Source organism: Zootermopsis nevadensis, unplaced genomic scaffold, assembly GCF_977971745.1.
Source record: "Zootermopsis nevadensis isolate Lab colony 2312 unplaced genomic scaffold, Znev_1.0 Znev_ptg000012l, whole genome shotgun sequence".
Classification (NCBI taxonomy): Eukaryota; Metazoa; Arthropoda; class Insecta; order Blattodea; family Termopsidae; genus Zootermopsis; species Zootermopsis nevadensis.
In genome coordinates, this window is record NW_028259144.1 from 4,984,334 (window position 1) to 5,005,251 (window position 20,918).

General features: G+C 34.8%; 1 protein-coding gene across 15 annotated transcripts in view; it reads right to left on the minus strand.

Moving 5' to 3' along the window:
- The window catches only part of LOC110840591 (multiple ankyrin repeats single KH domain), a 70,620-nt gene extending 50,160 nt beyond the window's left edge, over window positions 1-20,460 (minus strand). For 7 of the 15 annotated variants that reach the window (XM_087347688.1, XM_087347681.1, XM_022085729.2 and 4 more), the window contains exons 1-7: window positions 17,309-17,661; window positions 5,852-5,996; window positions 3,234-3,387; window positions 2,957-3,101; window positions 2,379-2,526; window positions 745-896; window positions 139-279 (exon numbers count right to left, since the gene is read on the minus strand). In XM_087347688.1, coding sequence (XP_087203814.1) covers window positions 139-279; window positions 745-896; window positions 2,379-2,526; window positions 2,957-3,101; window positions 3,234-3,387; window positions 5,852-5,996; window positions 17,309-17,506 — 1,083 coding nt within the window. In that variant the 5' untranslated portion in view covers window positions 17,507-17,661. Of the gene's footprint in view, window positions 1-138; window positions 280-744; window positions 897-2,378; window positions 2,527-2,956; window positions 3,102-3,233; window positions 3,388-5,851; window positions 5,997-9,820; window positions 9,844-11,339; window positions 11,484-16,749; window positions 16,808-17,039; window positions 17,214-17,308; window positions 17,662-20,297 lie in introns of those variants that run through there. The other 8 variants (XM_022085730.2, XM_087347693.1, XM_087347680.1 and 5 more) reach the window with 6 other exon arrangements.
- Between the last annotated feature and the right edge of the window lie 458 nt (window positions 20,461-20,918).

Here is a 20,918-nt window from a genome sequence, read left to right on the forward strand (position 1 = left end):
ACGTGTAATACTGTAGACTTGCAGGAATCTATCTGCAAGTCCACAGTGTTACAACCCAGAAAACCAAACACCAACAACAAATGTTTGAAATTGCTGTTTGTTGTTAACAAAAACCTTTTACATGTATTCTGACAATACCTGATCTGCTCCGGCTTCCAGAAGAAAGCGCACCATGTCTAAATGCCCCTTATAGCATGCCAACGTAAGAGCAGATTCCTTGAACTCATTTGAATGGGTGTTGATTCCAGCTCCATGTTCTAACAGGATCTGTAACAAGAACTTTTACAGAAGTTTCAGCCACACATTCACCAAAGACATAATCCTTTCATTGCTAGTCTTCATAATGTGCATACATGCAAAATATGCCACACAGTCTCCTTTAACATATAAGTGCACTAAACTGCAGGAATATGGCGACCTGATGATCAAAGGGCATGGTCATACATTTCTATCACATGACTCTAAGATTTCTCGGGTGGGCTAAAACCAGTGCTGAACTTATTTTATTAACTCACTATTTGCACTTCTGGCAAAGTCAAGACTTTGTGAATGAGCAAAATAACAAACAACCACCATCTTTCAGAACTCGTATTAAACCATGCATTCTTTGAATCAGAAGCCTTCATTCATTTATACAATACTATCAGCAGAAATATAAATCTTGCCCTTAAAAGTACATTCTCTCACCCTTTCCAACAAGTGATACAATCATAAAACAGGCGTTACAGGTGCAGATGTAATTACCTTTGCAACACCAACATGGCCTGCACTGGCAGCTTCCATGAGAGGTGTGTGTCCATTCTCATTGTGGTCTTCAACATTGGCTCCAGCAACAAGCAAAGTACAAACCACTTCCTCGTGACCACCAGCACATGCATACATTAGGGGTGTGTTGCCTAGTAACATAAATGAATCATTTAAGTGCCATTCTTTTATAGCCCTTAGTTATTCAACAGAGAGAACATCCAAATTTAAGATGAAAACCAAAAATAATAATTCTAAGTAAACCTAAAAATACTACAAAATGCACTGCGCTATTCTAAAACTGTTCCATAGAAACCTAAAATTCCACACTGGGATCAACACATACATTTCTCTACTGGCAGATTCATTATGTACAGGAATAAAAATAAATCAAATTTCCACTCCAATAACAAATCTCAGTAATGATTCTGTCTGCATATAACATCAAGTTGAATTCTGATTCAGGACCTTATATTATGAATACCTTTTCACTGTGACCCCATTAAAAAAGTGTCAGCTTTTTGAAAACGCTTTCAATTGCTTTAATATTCGTTTCTCCTCAACAAAATACTACTTCCTTGGTGTCATATCATTTTTCAATATCTGTGATAGAAAGAAAAAGTTGTACTAGTGTAGGATTACAGGAGCCTGATTGCTGTTACTGAGATGCCAGAACATATTGAATGATCAAATGAGCTGTTCTTGTACTACCGCTTTGTTTCTGTGATAATCTGTACCACAAGTAGTCAGAATTGAAACATGTAAAGCACAAGCTTACCTCCTTTGCTACAATAAGCCTGTACAAAACCAAGCTTTCCTGACACACCACAAAACATGATACATGGACATAAGCCTACCATGAGAATCCAGTGTTCTAGCGTTACTCCTACAATCTGAAAAACATGCAGTAAACAATCTTCTCAATAATCCCAGTTACAAAACGTCACTTTCACTGTCACTCTTGTGTACCGTACAAAAACTGCCCCATAATACGTAACATTATGACAAAAGCTTTTAGTTTTGGTTTGCAGCTCAATCAGAATATTTATTATCATAAGTGCTTTGAAGACAAGAAGTCTATTAAACATATCAGAACACTTTATGTAGAGCAAACCACTGTTTTCTGCATTGATGTTGCACTTACACCCCAAAACATCAAACATACAACTGGCATTCAATGAAGAAGCATAGATTGCTGTGACACAACTGCTCAAAAATGACAGTTGCTCAGCTGACCAAGTAACAACCTGCATTTATGGAGCCTAAATATTCACCACTGTGTTCACCAAAGCCCACCTTTAGATCTTACTTCGAGCCCCACCCAATCCTATGCACACCTTCACACTATGAAGACAAATTTTAAATATTGTCATCCCACCTACAACCAAGTCTCCCAAAAGGTCTCTTCCCTTTTGTTCATCAACCAAAATTTTGTATGCATTCTTCTGTTCTCCACACATGCTCTATATTCTACACATCTCATTTTCCATCATGTAATCACCCAAACAAGATTACATGAAAAGTCAAACTCCTCACTATGCAGTTTTCTCTAGTTCCATTATACTTCTTTTTTAATTCCAAACTTCTGCCACTTTCCCTATAAAAGAAGACTAACATCAAGAATTATAACTCACCTGATGAAGACTGTGCATTGACATCAGCTCCATGGGCGATGAGAAGGCGAACAATGTCCACATGACCAGCTGATGCAGCCTCCATCAAGGGAGTGCAGTCTCCCTTGATGCCACGATCCTCCACATTGGCATGCATTGCAAGCAACACCTGAAATAAATCTCACCTGCTACCTTACCAATTTTTGTACTAGGATCAACTAACCTCATCAAGTGCACAGACAAATTCAAATTACATTCCTTTCTCACATAACCTTCACTCCTCAATAATTAAGACAATAATTTTTGGAGATGTTTGACTGAACAGGAAGAATATGACACAAAATTAAATAGAAAACCAACAGAAGTAAAAGAAAATTATGTACAGAAAGTATTGATATGCAGGAAAGTTCCCTGACATGTTCCTTCTTGGATAATATTCGGTCATCATTCAATTATGGTTAGTATTATAATTAGTGTGCAGTTAACACACTTAAAATCAATAGTGGAGGAATGCAAACCTGTTTCCTGCTTGACATTTCACAATCAAATGAAACAGAGTCTGCTATTATTACAAAGCATAAAGGAAATGAACTGCTTACTTGAGCTAATTCGTAATAGCCTGCAGAACAGGCTAAGGACAGCAAACTTTCCCCTTCCTCAGTTGTTTCGTGTACACTGCGACCCTCTGTCAGCAGCTTTCTCACTGTCCCGACATCACCGTCTGAACACGCTTCCACTAAAGATCTGTCGGGGAAATATTATTCTTGCAAATACAGGATCTGTATTTAATTAAAATGGCAACAAAAGCCAAGTGATTATAAAACAACATCTGAAAACCTTCTAATCCAACAACATTAAATTTTGATCACGGCCTACCTTGTTTCCGTTTGTGGACGTGGATTCTCACTTCTCATACGAGTAAGAGCTGCTGCAGCTTCATCCAATGCACAGGAAACACTCGAGGTCAAGCGTCGAAGAACTTCAGGATCTGCTAGATGTTTTCCATCCCCTGTAGACAACTTCCCAATACCTAAATAAAAGAAAATACAAAATGCTTTGATACTCTGGGTGAGTAAGCACTGTACATATACACGCTTTAACCTGATTGTTGGCTGTAACCATTAATAATTCATATAATGCAAAACAAACACCATCACATAAATCTTCCTTGGGAATGCCTTGTAATGGAAACTGAAGGTTCACCAAACAATAAGAAAAACCATCAATGGACCTTGTAATAAGACAGTGCAATGTAACCCACATTTGCATAACACATGTTTTAAATACCCACTTAATAATATCTACGTCTATGCGGTTTCTTCCTGCAAAGTTTTCAAACCAAACGTTGTATATGCATCAACATCCTGGATAAAATCTCCCTATCAATACCAAATTAAAAATCTACATTGTAAAGCACCTCATTATGTGATTATTTCCATTTTCCAGTTACTTCACATCTCAAAGACCAAACAAAGAATGATTAAGTAAAATATTTCCATTTGTACAAGCCCAGTAATGTCATAAATGGATCCAAAGAACTACAATCCATTTAGATAGAGGATTCTGCACAATTAATATGCCTTCAGATTGTCTAAAATCAAAATAGTTCATCCACACAATAAGAATACTTCTATAAACATTTCTCTGTATCACAATATCACAGGACTAAGTGTTTAATATACAGTGTCCAATGACTGCGTTATAATTCCCTTATTTGAGGTCATTCCCAATGTCAATGTTGGTCACTTTTTTGGGTTACCACAGCCAATGCATTGATCAGGGAATTGATCATTCAGGTGTTCTTATCACATGCCCAGTAAAATGTGTGGTTGCCCCCATTATGCTATCTGCATAAAGAATGTGTATATGTGTGTGTATATATATATATGTGTATATATATATATATATATATATATATATATATATATATATATATATATATATATCTTCACAGGGAAAAGTCAGGATATTATCCAATTGTGGAGACCAATGGAAACAGGAATCAGTTCCATCATTCTAACTTTACTGTACAGTACCAGGGAATTTAAAACCCCACACTGCACAGATGCCAGTCAGAACTTTAAAACAGGATTTAACGGTTTAACAGTATGTTACTGTGACTCAGCAACAATAATTAAATAGGCATGAATGTCTGTCCAAAAGTGACAAGTCTCCTGAAACAATCTGACCTGTAGAACTGATTAAATAACAGCTAAAATGTGTAATTTGGTGTGAAATGACTCAAAAGGTAGAAATTTCATGTGGGTCATTTCAAGCCATTTTAACTAAATACTGGAAATGAGGTGGATCTCAACCAAAGGCTGCTGGGACAGGAGCAGAAACAAGACTGCTTGCTGTGGCTGCAGACTTGCCAAACGCAAAGAAACAGATGAAAAAGCTTCTAACAAAATTAAAAACGTGCCAGAAAATGGGTCTTGTGTAATGACCCTAAAACTAACAGCAATCATCACAGTGAAGACCCCTTCCTAGTAGCAACAGAAAAAAGTATGCCAAGTGTGCACCAAACCACAGTAATGCTGTTTTCTCTGATTATGAGGGTGCTGTACACCAAAACACGCTCCACAAGGCCAGATTATTAACCAACATTCCTATGTACTAGTGCTGGGAATTCTGTAGTGTGTCAAATGCATTCAGTAAATAAACAGTGTGAATCCTGGATGAGAAAGCCCACATCCAGATTGAAATTTCTCAGTTTTCCTTAGACATTCTAGGCAAATTCTGGAATCAAAAAGGCCAGGATGACTTCCTCTTCAATCCTTTCTGATTAACCATACATAATCATCCTGTAATTTACCTTGACATCACATAATTTTTAAGTTAATACAGTGTCAAAGAAAAACATTCCTAGGCTATAAAATACAAAACAATCTTTCTTTACTGCTGCCAATCATCAGCCATCTTCTACTGACACGTTTAATAGCTGAATGTAGTTGAGGATAACATGTGTCGAATAGTAAGAACATCAAACTATTTCTGAGTATATACAGCAGCAAACAGTAATACACATCCAAGCGAAACCAAACAAATCTAAACATACAAGATTCAAAATACCTACTATAACAAAAAAATTTACTGAAACACGACGGTAGTAGTTCACATCTGTAAACAGATGTTCAAACTGCCTTGTAAATGCAAACATACATCTATACAGACATACAATTTTAGCAGGTGTAATCAAAAATACATTTTAGGAGAGAGAAAAGAGCTTTTTCATTAAACTAAAAAGTTATCCCTACTTGAAACTGAATGTTAATCTACAAAATGTGCTATAAAATTTAATAAAATTTCTGAAGATAAAAAATAAAAGCTTGTATGAATATGTGCACACAAACAGAAATAAAATACAAACAATTAAAATAACTTCTTAGATTTTTACAGCAATGCGTAATATTAAAATATGAACAAATCTTCTCTTCTTCCCAATCAACTGGGGTGATGACTTCCAGAGGTAGGAACAATGTACAAAATATTACCTGCAGCTTCAAGCAGAGCCTCCAACCTTGCCTGCGTTTCTGGATCTACTGAATGATCTGTATCCTCTGGTGTCAAAAGGAACTTGGACGTTTCGAGCCGTGCGTCTTCGTCCAATTCAACCTGATCTATCACAAATGATTCAACCTAGAACAAAGACACATATGCATATAAAACTACACTCTCGTCATCACCAACAAATTACTCCAAAATTTACAACTTATACAAAAGCAAGTTTGGTTTCGATCACAATATAAGACAATATGTAAGTCTTGAAGCTTTGACAAGAAATAAATGTACAAAAATATACTTGGGTGACCAGCTGCATCAAAGCCTATCCACAAGAGATGGATAAACACCTTCAATGAATGAAAAAAAGACATTTTAATACACTAAATCATTACATACATCAACACTGGCACTACGTGTATTAGTATATCTGGCACAGGTGTTTAAAATGACCTCCATCCAAATCTTCTGTAAACACATGGAGATCAATAAGAAAATTAATACTCTGTATTATAATTTGTATACATATTTTGGGACACCCTGTGTGTGTGTGTGTGTGTATGGGCACGCGCACACACAACAGTCTGTCAATATCATGCCTCTTACTGACTGGCACATTGGTCAATCAAAGGGTGGAGTCAATCTGAGTAGTCATCACTTGTCCCACTTCAAGCCCCTGACTTTGTTTCTCAATGTGAAGAGTGATCTTCTACATGTTGATCAGTTTCTGTATGTCATTGTTAAACCCATTATTTCTGGGATATGTCCCCTGCTATCAGCTCTTTAACCAGTCGATTCACATAACCCGACATTTTGGCTATTACTTCAGTATCCTGGAACTTAAACCGATGGCCACATTCAGCACTATGCTCCATTATTTCAGATTTTTCCAGACAATGCAAGTGCAGATGCCAGGTGTGCTCTTTACATCTTGTTTCAATTGACTGACCTGTATATCCATAGATACTTTTCATACCCATGAAGTACGCTACAGACTCCTGAGACCTTCAGTCCCAAGTCATCTTTCACTGGTTTCAACATGTATGAGCTTGAATGTAGACTGTCTTTACAAAGACAGAAACTGAGGCACTTAAGATAAAGCTCAGAGTGACAAGCTGACAGAAGTGGACATCCAATTCTACTAACCTGTAGAATTAGTGGATGTAGGAAAATGAAGATGGTTGCATTCTGTAATCTGGTAGAACAAAAGCTTCTACCACATTACATGACACTAGAACCCAGAAGACAGCAATATTGGTACTCACCACTGTGAGAACCGCAAATCATATTATGAGGAAAATATCTGTACAATTAGATATAAGACTGCAGCAAGTTCTGATTGGTTAACTTTCATAACATAGCAGTTCTCTGAAATATTATGCATTTGGGATATGGATGGTTCCAACCCAAGCCAGAGGCTGAATATCCTGACATGTTCATACAATTTTCCTTAGCACCAAGCCAATGCCAAAACTGTGAACTGCTTTCTCCCTCATCATTCATAATTATCTTACTATAACCTATACAATGCTATGTCAGTTCAGTATTTTAAACTGTCACAAAATAAATAATAAACCAAACTGAAAACTAAGGTACTTGACAAATAAATTACAAACATTCTGTAAGAACTACAAACAGGAACTATATTGCATCAACAGACACAATATATGGCATTAACCTTTAACTAATGTGTGGTATAAAGTTTACTCATATTACATATACATCACTGTATTCCAGGCATATATACATATGTGGTACTTGTGGGTTATCGGGACACATCACTTTAAAAATAGGTTAGGTTAGGTTAATGTGTGTGGATAAATGACGTATACTTGAAAGTTATTATATTTTATTTCAATAAATGACAACTAAACTAACCTAACCTATTTTTAAAGTGATGTGTCCCGATAACCCACAAGTGCCATATATATATATATATACACTACATTAAGGCATTCACAATCAAAAATATAAAAAAGGGCTAAAAAAATAGGAACATGTATATTCTATCACACAGTCAGGATGCAATCAAATCCCTTGACATACACCATATCAAGGCTAAATTTGTTTTTGACTGCCACCAGTCCCTTATGGAATTAGCTTAACATAAGAGTGTACAAGAAATATGGTTACCAGGACATAGGGGAATTGAGAGAAGTGAAATTGCCAACCAAGTGGAAAGAAAGGATCTGAATCAGACTGCAACATCTCAGTAAAAGCAGCTAAGTAAACTATCAAGGGCTTAACAGAAAACACCAGAAATTCTTGCAGTACACACCAGGAGAAATAGGTGCCATGGGCTTCATTCAATCACAAAAGGAGATGCTTAACACGTCATAAATGGTCATAGTACCGGGGTTTTTAACCAACCACCCAACTGCATTCATGCATGCATGCAATCAATCCTTCACTCAGAGCTTGAATCCACTTCCGTCATAAAATGAAGCACAGTTTTCTTACACAAAATCAATGATGCATCCATCACCAAGAATCACAAAAAGAACTAGTGAAAATATTAAACTTTAACAGTGCTATATAAATCAACAATATGCACACCAGTCTGTTTCTAGACAAATGACAATACTGACAGTGGATGACACTTATACTCAACTGGAAGCTCTCCCAACAAACTGTTATACTGAAGATGGCTGTCTTCTGCCTCCATCATCAGGGTGATTGCCCTGATGATGAAGTCAGCAAGGACCTCTGAAACATCAGTAAACTTCTACCAGACTACACAGTACAACCACCCAGAAGACGACCATCTTCAAAATGGCTGCCACAAAAACCTCAAATCCTATAACTGTTATACCCCTTGGTTCCATAGTATAGAGTTTCAAAAACCTCAGGTCATCAATAGTTCCTTTTACACAAAATTAACATGAACAGAAAAATTAAGGATAAATATTAGCGTAAGTTACAGGAACACGCATAAAGTTTTATAAGTGTTTCATAAACAGGAACAATAACAGATTCCTTCTGCTGTAGTGAAAAATTCTGTACTTTCAATAAATCTGATACGTCTGTGAATCTCCAAATATATAGCAATTCATACCTCAACATTTCATTACCAAATTTCAACCTAAAAAAACTTACCAGGTACTAATTAATGGTTAAGTGGTGTGAAATTCAGTACATCAAACATCAATATCCCCATGTACACAAGGCATCTCCCAAGCCACCTTAATCCAATTCAAATCTTCACACTCTATTCCTTTAAGATCCAATCTACACAACTAGTCTCCCATATGAAGATTTTAATCCAAACTTTGTTTCCCTCAAATGTGTTACAGCCATCTCATATATTACCAAATGAAGTAAGATGTAAAGATAGAGAGAACAGAATGATTGACACAAATTACACTTTTCACAATTGAAAAATTAATGCAGGATGTTTACAAAATATATATTCATATGCCTAAACATGCACCATAAATATGTACAGTAGGAGAGGTAAAACTCTACGCATTCTTAAATCTGACACATCGTAGTACTTGGTGGTAAATCATGCAGTTCCAGCCAAGAACAGTGAACACACTGTAGCCTAAAACATATCATCATCACTTACTCCCACATTCTTTCCCATTTATTATTCAATCATTCTACCATTTGACACCGTACAAATAACCCAAGACTCAATCTACTACATTCCCAGTCCCAAATCATTTTATCAGCATGCTGACAACATAATTTGTTATGATAAAAACTGTGATGCATTTTACAGAGTGCTAAATATTGTAAAGAATATCCAAGTACAGGTAACCCTCGATTTACGACGGGGATGCGTTCCTGGATGAACCGGCGTAAATTGAAACTCCTTTTATAATGTAAATCAATGGGAAGTCAATGACGCATTCCCGGCACCCAAACATCGACGAATAATATAACGACATTACATTTAAAGTTCTGAAATAACGTAAATAAAATAAAGGGTATTTAAAAAATATATTTTATACGCTTACAAAAGGCAATTCGTTGGTCCTCGCGATTGACTGCGATTCTTTCATGTGACTGATGTGTACAGTCATCTCTGCTGTTATGCGATAGTTGCATTCATGTAAGACGCCGACCTATAGAAAACCCCGGTACCTCCGCAGAGATTAAATTAGTTTACCGATTCATCGATCTCATTAGAGCAAATTCGCGTTAACGAAATATACGTAATTGCAGAGATGACTGTATTTATAATTTTTATTCAAAATCAGCGAAGTAATAATTACGATTTAGTATAAGAATCAATACGAGAAACATTGTAAAACGTTATAAATAATAGTAAAAAAAAATTCACTTCTTGAATTTCTGGTTTCAAAAGCGGCGTTATTCTGAATCGGCACAAATTGAACCGGCGCAAATCGAGGGTTACCTGTACTGTATGCTTTTAAAATTACAGAGAAAAATATACAGTAACTGTGCTTTTAGGACACCTTTCCATTATGCATGATCACTGTACTGGTTGCTGCAAGTAAGCAGCGGTGATAAGAAATGGTATTACCCCTTGTGATATTCAGTATGACCGATTGTTGTGAAAGATTCCCATTGTGTTGGACATGGATAAAACAGCTTCATGAATAAGGTGTTGATTATCTGTGATCCAGGACCTGTTATTTCATACGTTCACAAACTATACCTGTTACCTGTCAGGACAAAAACCGCAATACAAAGGGTTAATACACCATTTATTACATTAATGACAGATTATAAATACTGTTTCTGTGGAAACTTGAAGCTCAGTAAACCGAACTTCTCTCTGGCAATTCCTGGTGGGTTTACACTTCATATAAGATCCACACAAAAATATGTGGTGCTCTACTGCAACTTACCCAACACAAAGGCAATCCTGCACAACACCGAGATGTATGAATATCACAAAGTATTATATATAACATCACTTTGTCTTTATGACCGCTGCCGACTCATAACAAGTTGGGCAACTAACAAAGTGACTGCACATAGATAAATGTCAATGCTGCGGCACAGCAGCCAAATATTCTCTCTGTATAAATCTTCAACTTGATAATTTGAGTGGCCACAATGTCAAAGGCTGCATACACACTGTAATCATTGGTTCAAACTGCACATGTAGCAAAATGCTGAGATAGTCTAGTTGTCCACAAAACTTAGTGCTGTTCTTAATGAGTTACAAAACCTCTGCAAGACACTCTACCACTGAAAGACAAAATAATTGTGTGTAACGATGATTATGTTATTATAAGAGTAACAAATATGGCTTTATGGAACTGGAACACGTTACACAGAAGAAAAAATGAGAAGTAAAAAAGGGTCTATTATGGGGAACAATAAAAAATGACAAAAATAACAGAAAAGAAGAAATATGGACACACTGAAATAGATTTAGCTTTATCATTTACTATGATTAAGACTCACGTATGGAGATGAAATCAGAAACAATACCTTGCATACAACCCTCTTATTCAAAACTGAATTACAGATATTTTCAATGGCAGCATACAGATACCTTACCTTGATATGAAAAGACGAAAATATTTAAAAACTAGCAAGTTGGTTCATATTTAGATTATCACAAGATATGTAAAACAAAGTCCTTATCAGTTTTACATGGTTGTGAAATGTCTGTTCTTCTGAAAGAGCTCATATTACAAGCGTCTGAAAACAAACACATTTAGACCACAGGGGGATGAAATGATAAATCAAATATATTACATAATTCATGATTTCCACATCAAGCATGGTACTGTTACAGCAGTCAAATCAAGAAAGTTAATATGGGCTATGCACATAGCTAAGATGTAAGGCAGCCACTACGAAAATCCGAGACAGAAATGCAGTAACATGGATATTTCATAAGTATGTTGTGGAGATGTGAACTGGATTAAACTGGTTCAGGACCATGCTCAATGGCAGTAAAATGGCAATGAAATTTTCAAATTCTATTGCCAGAGAGTTAGTTCAACCACATTATATCCCAAATAATTATAAACATAATAGTATCTAAAGAAAATAAGGGAGTTGTAACATGCAATCCAATTTACTCTGAGAAAAAAAAAGAGCCCCCTAGTATTCACTGGCCTCCAAAGTTAGTCTGTACACAGTTAACTAAGAGAAAAATCCCTTGCCCCTGTCAGCCTAGCCTATAGTGCAGTCACTATACTAACTGAGCTACTACACCTGATGGAGAGACAACACGCATTTCTCTGTATCTCTTCCCGTCAATCTGTAAACTCTAGAATTGGCAAGGGGATAATACACACAGAAAGTGCTCTACAGTGCATAAACAGTGCTATCAGAAGTAATAATTTCAAATTAGGTAAATTTGTCCCTGTACTTATTTAAACACCATGTCATCGAGACATAATACTAATGGTGTTGCAGCTCCATGCATCCTTAATCTTCACACTAGATGGAAGTGGCTGGCTGGCTTTAACTTTTGCACACAATGGATAAGAGGTGGTATGGACGTAAGGGCCACACCAATTATGTCACAGAAAAAAAAATTATACTCCTGCCAGGAATCAACCTTGTCATACATCTCACACCCAGTCACTGAACAGCCTCAGCTACCACTGCTTACCTCAATTCAATGAAAAATAACCAAGAACAGCAATCCCTCAAATGGGAAAGTTTACCTGAGAAAGGACAATCGTGTCACAAACCAGGGAGGAAGTAATTTATTCCAACATATTTACTATATTTAACTGCACAAAATAAAATGTGAAACTGGAATAAAAAAATCCCACCCATGTTATGTATTGATTCACAGAGAAGGAACAAGGATGGTTGGACTAATATTTAAATATTTTTACTTTTGCTTGCATATATAATTGCCTAGAAGTCCAATGATAAATTAAAATCTAAGTGCATCCCTGGCAAAGCAGTGAGCCTGGCAACCAAATAAACTTAGTGAAATACAGAGTAGTCATGTGTAATGAAGGAATTATTAAATATTTTAACAAATGTCATGCACAACAACAAACTGGGGAGGGTCAAAAAGCTATGACCCCAAGTAAACTTTTTCCCAAAGCTTCAGCAAAATAAACTGTGCGGAACTTAATGTTGATAGAGACATTTTAATGTGAAATGTGACTGTGAAACTTTACTGAAAACACAGGAGATAAACAATTTTGTTCAGTGTTATTTTATTCTTGGTTATGTGAAGAACCATGTAATTGTTTTGAAACAAAAATATTTCCAATGACACAGACTGAGACTTTATGAACACTCATCTTCATATTTTTGAACAAGCTGGATTTTAGGCTTATAAAGCCTGTTCCATCAACTCCCATACAAGAATTGGTCTTTCATCTGTTTCTACAATAATCACTTTTTCTTTGGCCAGCAGGTTTATAGTATAATGTCAACCTTGGCAATTATTTCTCTGCATCACATTACATTTCTTTCTAGTTTTCTTGATAATCATAAATGTTTTCTATTAAATTCTATACATGAAACCTTTCCCTTAATCTGTATTCTTTTGGTGGTATAATTGTGTACACCCCAGCAGCAATTCATAAACTTGATAGAACAAAAGACTGCAGTTGTCTAAGTGTACCTCTAAATTATTCTCTGTCACACTGAAATCCAGTATATGTCAACAGTATACTTACCATATAAGCATTAGATAAAGCATTATTAAACAAACCAAAAAGCAACATAATGTGTACAGTTAAACTGTATACATATCCACAGAGCCATATATCATTGTGCCTATACACCTGACACTGTATTTGGATGGAAAAATATTTTCTCTTGGTTCCAAAATGTCTTTCCATTGATCTATTACTTGTGTGTAACAGTGGTCCCTCAGTTATGATACCATAAATTAATTATCCACCTCTCATAGGGTCTTATCATTCCTATTAGCAATCAATTTTTGATTAATGACATGTTTTATGATACCACATGGTCCCCAATTTCATATATTTCCTATATTTCTTATTTTGTACTTCTTAATAATAATTTAAATTAATGATGGTTTTCATGGATTCAATTTTCATCATTAACCAAGGGACCACTGTTTTCATCTAAATCAGTGACTCCCAAACTGTTACCTCAGAGCAGTACTGGTGTTCAGGCTGGATTGAATGATCCACTACTGATACTGAGTAATGACTGTCGTTTCCAAACTCACAGAAAAATATCATTTTTTCAGTTTTATGTTTCTTTCACAGTCCCTTATCAGCTGGTGCAAAAACAGATGTTCCACGTACATCCGCACAAAATCAAACTTAATGCAGACACCAATGTGTACATTCAGCTGTCAACTACCTAGTGGGGCAATAACCCAGAAGACAGCAACCTTCAGACTCACCGATGTTAAAACCTCAAATCCTATAACTATCTAGTGGCTCTGCTCAGGCCATCAGGCTCATTCATTAAATTAAATTTTGCAAGCAGGCTATTTTAACTATCTGTTGTTCCCATTACTGTTATTATTATTAGCGGCTGTTGTGACTGCTTTTGTTATTAGCATTACTGCTGTTCATATTTCTGCCAATGGGTGGGCCCCAGAGCCAGTTTGGACACAGTGGCAAAGAGAAAATTCCCTACTTCATGGGAGAACTTTTACAAGTCCCATGTGTACTGTACAACCAACCTTATTCTATCAGATGCACTACATCAAACAGAAATAAATTAGCAGCTTGTCAATATTCTTTTCTGAAAACATCTATGACTATCTATAAATAAACATAAAAAAGAAGAAAGACAGCAATACAAACAGCCATCCTTCCTGGCTATAATGGTGTATGACAGATGCCACATGCATATAATACTGTCCCAAAGTAGGTATTAAAATAAACTCTACGCAGTCCTAATACACAAAGCATTATAAATGTCATAGGCATAAAATGGTGTCCAAAAGCATGTATTAAAATAAACTGTAAACAGTTCCAGTATTAAAAAATGAAAAGAAACTGTAAATGATGTGTCATCAATTTTCATTCTATTCTTGGATTTCTTTTTTATTCCCTGAATAAACTTGTATCTGAATGTCTTCACTTCCATTAACTGCCTGTTCATCTATGCTGCAGCACATTCACATTAAAATCATTATTTAAAGCTGAATATGGACATGGGAAATATTCTGTTATGTATTACTTATAATCACTCATCATGAAATCTCTGGTGTAATGGAAATGTAAAGTATGTCCTAGTTATAATATAAGTTTACCATGGCTAATTTTAAACGTGCCTTCTAGTTACAGATATTTCAATATGAATTCTGAGAATCAAGAAAAATATAAGGCAGGACTATTTTATAATATAATGACCAACCTGTGCCTCATCTAACTTTTATACAGTTACCAGACCATCACAATCATAGTGACATACTAAACATTTCTAAGATGTCATCAAAATGTGGTCTTATTTGTACCTGCTAGCCAAACACCAAACACACCAAACATTCTAGATCACCTGATACTACTGATTAACATTTTGTGAAGACATACTAATTTATTTGTTCTCCCCCAATCATCTCAACTTACAATTCATTAAATCATTTACTCACTCATTCTATCATGTCTATAACTACAATTTCTATAACCCTAGAATTCTAATATATCTGAGCCCATAATATTCACAGATGACACTAGTGCCATCTATAATAAATATGTTGATTTCAGTAAAACAGCAAATTCTGTTTTGTCAATCAGAAAATGGTTTACTGCTAATTAAGTTGACTCTAAATCTAAACAATACCTATGATAAGAAATATTTCATCACAATAAGTAAAGTATAAGAGTCGGTAAAACCCGAATTCCTATGTTTGTAATTTGACAGATACTTAAAATGGAAGAATCACACAATCAGATGATTCTGCAGTTAAATGGAGTACATTACACAATTAAATCAATACTTGAATATTGGTAAGATCAACACATTTAAATTTACTTCACTAATTTTTACTCTACAATAAAGTACAGAATAATTTTTGGGTAACTCATCTAATGGCAAAAGCATATTTACCTTACAAAAGAAATCTAGCACTAGAAGAGTATGTCCTATTTCACTCCCACTCCATAGAAAAATTTACTTCAACCAAATATTCTCTGCTATTTAAATACATTTAAGCAGTAGTGGTTATTCTTTCTTGTGTAATTATTTTGTGGTAATACTATAGTTGACTGTAAATTACTGTCATGACTATGTAATTACCGTACTTGCGCTATAACATGTTCTACATTCTAAAGTGTTCTTTCAGTTACAATTTTCCTGACTTTAAAGAAATAAGAATATTGTACCAATACAAATACATACTCTGAAGAATAAGTCCAAAAGCTTTCTCTTATGAATATTAAATGTCATCTCACATATCATGTCACTCATGTAAACAATAAAGTGATTCTTTTAATGTTAACTTATATTTGCCAGACTCAAAAGAGCATCGGGAGTAATTCTCTGCAAGAATGATGATACACATTGCAAATGAAAATTAATTGTGTTCTAAATGTCAAACTTTACTTTATAATTCAGCAACCCTATACACAATGAAGAACCACGCTCCAAAATAATCAACTATATCCCACACACAAGTTCATAAACATCACAGGTAATATGTTTTCTCCTAAATTTATGATTACACACTAATAAAATGCAAAAGTTATCAATTTTAATCCAATATCATATGTCTAACATTAACTCACTTGACACCAAAAATGTGAAAAGTTACATATCCTTAATTTTGTGGTCTATGCCATTTCAAACAGAATCAAATGATTTGGAAAATCAATATTCTGATTGTGACATTAAATGTATGATAAAAACCATCCTGTTGAAACCACAAATTTCCACTACATGTTGAGAATATAGCCCACTTCTATAAATCATAACTACATTTCACTCAAACTTAGCTTTATTTTACCAAGTAATCGATTCCTCTACCACCTTACACAATTTTCATATTCATACTTACGATTACTGCATAGATTTGTGCTAAATTGGTTGTCTGCAATGCACAGGAAGTATTTGCACTTTGCCACTAAGCCTACATGGCTGCCTGATCCAAGAAACCCACTACATTTCACTAACTGGCATTATATACAACATAAGTCAAATAATTCTGCTTGGCGTTGGTCCTTTCTCTATAGACGGATTTTTATTATTAATTAACACAAAATAAGAAAATAAAACAATTCAAATACGCCTAACATGAATCAGAATACCAAAGTAACACCATTCCATTTTCTTTATACAAGCCCTTACCTTACTCATATCTTGGAATAAAAGCACTATAATTATTTCACTTTACATTTAACACTTACGAACAGCTTTAAGACAAATTTAAACACTCTATCTTTACCAGACTAGGAACTATTGCGAAATTATTTCACTAGTCTCGTTCTTCTACTAGGCCTACATTGTCTTCTGGACATTACTATGCCACAAGATGTCTCTCGGCGAAGTTCATTGAAACCTAGTCTCCTCGAGGCCACTCGTACATCTATAAAATTATTACAAAACGACAGTATTACCTCAGACACGTCCTCCTCTTCACTTTCCGATGAATCGGTCATAAATCTTGGTTGTAATTCTGAAAATGTCTCTGTTTCAGACTTCGTCGGGCTAGAGTTAGAAGATATGGGAGTCGACGATTTCCCTATATCGTGCTGAACGTTTACTTTTTCAAGCTTTTGGTTATCTGTAGTGGATCCTTGTGCTACATTCTGCATTTTTAACTTTACTAAATTTTAAATAACATCAAACTGCGTTGTTAAGCTTAAGCAATCACAAGTACACAATTTTCTGGCAATAATTCTATTACAATTACCGTCATTCACGAAAGTTAATACCCGCCATGTCTACTATGGTGAAGTTCCCGGATACTGTAACTAGAAATACAAGAGCTGCCATCTTTCAAAGAAAAGTAGAGTTAATATTCTTCCGTGATATGTGCTACAATCTAGACTATAATTTGGAACTGACTAAAATATAATGTGCTTCCGACGTATGAGTCGGTAAGATAATATTTCTACATTATTTTAGCGGAGAAATAGTTCGAAAAACATTTACATCTTTTTTAACACAGAAATGAGGCACAACTGTAAATTCTCAACATAAAACTGCAGCAAATTCTTCTGACTATGCAAATCATACAATTTTATTAGCGAAATTATATTTTTATGGCATTCAAGAAACAGTTTCAAACTGGATCAGAATACTACCTCACAAATAAAAGACAAAAACTGAAGTGAGGACTTTAAATGCAATTCACAATTTTGTATTAAACTGAAGAACGGGTCAGTGCTAGGGCCTTTGCGTTACACGATATTGGTTTATAGACATATAAATGAACTTCCAACAATAATCACCTTCTCAGAACCCATTATATTAACTGATAACACCACTGTAATAATTTATAGTAAAAAGTTTTGATAATTTCTGTACAATGCCAAAGTTACTTGTTCCTCATGAGTAAATGGCTTGCTCTTAACAAGGTGGCTCTTAATTTAGACAAAACCAACTAATCCAATATAATTGTCTTCAATTCCTAATTCCCATATGTAGTTTATATTATCCTCCCATTTGCGTCAATGTCTCCCCAGTGGTCTTTTCCCTCCAGAATTTAGTCTCCTCCTAACTTCCTCATGAATATCATTTTGATTTGTTATTGTTTTTCCCAAATATTTAAATTCTGTCACACTTTCAAAGAATTTATTAGCCACCATAATATGATTTTGCCCACCTGTCTGCTGACAAGATACTAACATGTACTTAGATTTTTCTGAATTTATTTCTAGTCCCACCTTTTCATTAGCTTCTAGTAAAACTTCTGTGTCCTCTTTATTGTATTTATATTGTTATCCAGATAAAACCTATTTAAAAAAAATTATAATAATTCGCCACAATATGTATCAAATACTGGTTACAATGGAGAGTACATAGAAGAATCAGAAAATAAAAACTTGAATTATAAATTGATAACCACTTACAGTGAAAAAAAAACATTGATCAAATGCTCCCTATTCTTAATTTGAGGCCCACTGTAGCATAGTGTTTAAAATAATAACTTGGATCCATCTACACACCTATTTTTATCAGCTATTATTACCATCTTCTGTTGTTGATAAAAAGATAGGTTATGTACATGGACCCAAGTTACTGTTTTATGTGGAGCAAGTTGTGCAGACTGATGTTTTAAATCAGTGACATTGACATTCAATTTATTTGCCTATTTCCGTTTCATAATGAAACATGTAATAAATTTGGTGGGTAATTCATTTAACAGTAAAATGATATATCATTTTTAAAAGATAATTGTTAGGTTTATGGCTGTTGCCACACCTAGAAATTTATGTATAAAACTGTTAACGAGATTAGAAATTTTACCTATTCCATATGAGTATGTATTTTCATTAACAAACTTCACTGTAAATATTTAATATATAATTTTTATTATTTTGTAGTCACTTTAAACTATTTTTAATGAAATGACTGTGGTTAACCTGTTCACTTCAAGATTCAATTATGTACATTAATATTAATTGATCATTTTCCATAATAATCAGTATATATATATATATATATAAAACAACATGGCAGCCTATCAAATGTTAATCCTTAAAATAACATGTAACTTTCATTAATGAAATGGTGGGAGATAAGAAATGACAGCATCTTGAATGTGTTGGTGTGTTAACAATAAATAACATTGGCATCTACTGACCAGTCAGCCCCAAATCCCAGAAGAACATCATCATTAATAATGTTTAATAATTTCTTATGAGAAAATCTTCAACATATTTATAAACTGCTTCTTACTAACAAGTGCTTTAAAAAAAATTTGAATTTCAAGTCCTCCCATTCTTCTGAAATGTATTAACAAAACATTTATTTCATAACTGAAATCCAAGTTTCAGTTGGACATGCTTGAAACAGCCTTCAGTACCACCAGTAGTCTTATTTGAAAAAGGGGCAAATTGCATAACCTCTTCTACTCAGTTTTGAAATTAAAAGCAAAACTGCAACATTTGTTAATACTAAAGTCCACCAATGGACGTAATTCTGAATCTTCATTCATCTACTCATCTCACAGCTTAAATACTTTAGATCCATCTTAATCGTCGTTAAATTTTAGGTTCTCATAACAATGAGTATGAAAATTATTGCCTTTTGGGATGTAGCAGTCTGTAGTGTAATAGCAGGTTACTGACGTTTTCCTCAACGATGAAGGCACCAAGTACCTTTAAAACAACGGAAAAGTTCTACCAGACTACACAGGGCAACACCCCACAAGGCAGCCATCTTTATGTTATTTTCCATTCTCCCTCCAAATGGTTGCTCTCCATAAAAATCCTATATGCACTTTTAGTGTTCGCTATCTAAACTACATTTCCAGTTAATTGTACCTAAAAACAACACTAGGTGACCTGCAGGGATAACGAAGATTCTAAAATCCCCGCTAAGTTCACAACCCTTAGACTAAATATTTTACTGAACACTTTGTAAACACTTGTAACTTACGTGTTTTCCTCAAAGTAAGTGACTTAGTTTCGTATCTCTTGATCCAGCAGTGTTTTACAAAACTTTTGCTTTTTAACTGAATAATAAACACGCACTGTCCAAATTTATTCTTCACTTAATTCAATAACGAAACTATCTGCTATTTGCCGTTGTTCCAACAAGCTCTGAACAGGTTAGTCTACTTGTGTTCTATGGTTTATTCGACCTTTAGACAATAATCTTACGCACTTTTGCTTCAGCTATGACGAATCACATTTTCCGTTTATATTTTCTGATACTGAACTGTGACAAAATTACGCCAAGTATCTTCTAGAAAATAGCAAATAACCACAACATACGTTGATTGCTTAATTTTTTTAAGAAAATATTAGCTGTTTACGAAACCGTTACATACACCCTGTGCGAAAACCTTAGAATTACTGATTGTGAAAGCGGGTGGTATAGCATTTACCGTTATGCTTTGAAGGGTTAACAGTTCTTCGGTCATTGTGGTAAAACAAAGTGCGAGTGCTATAAATAGCAAATGTTGGTTCTATGAAGTGTACAAGTGGGTAGATGCTTGAAAGCAAATAACGATATGTCTTCCATGGGTCTAATACTCAAAGTAAAATTCCATGCAAA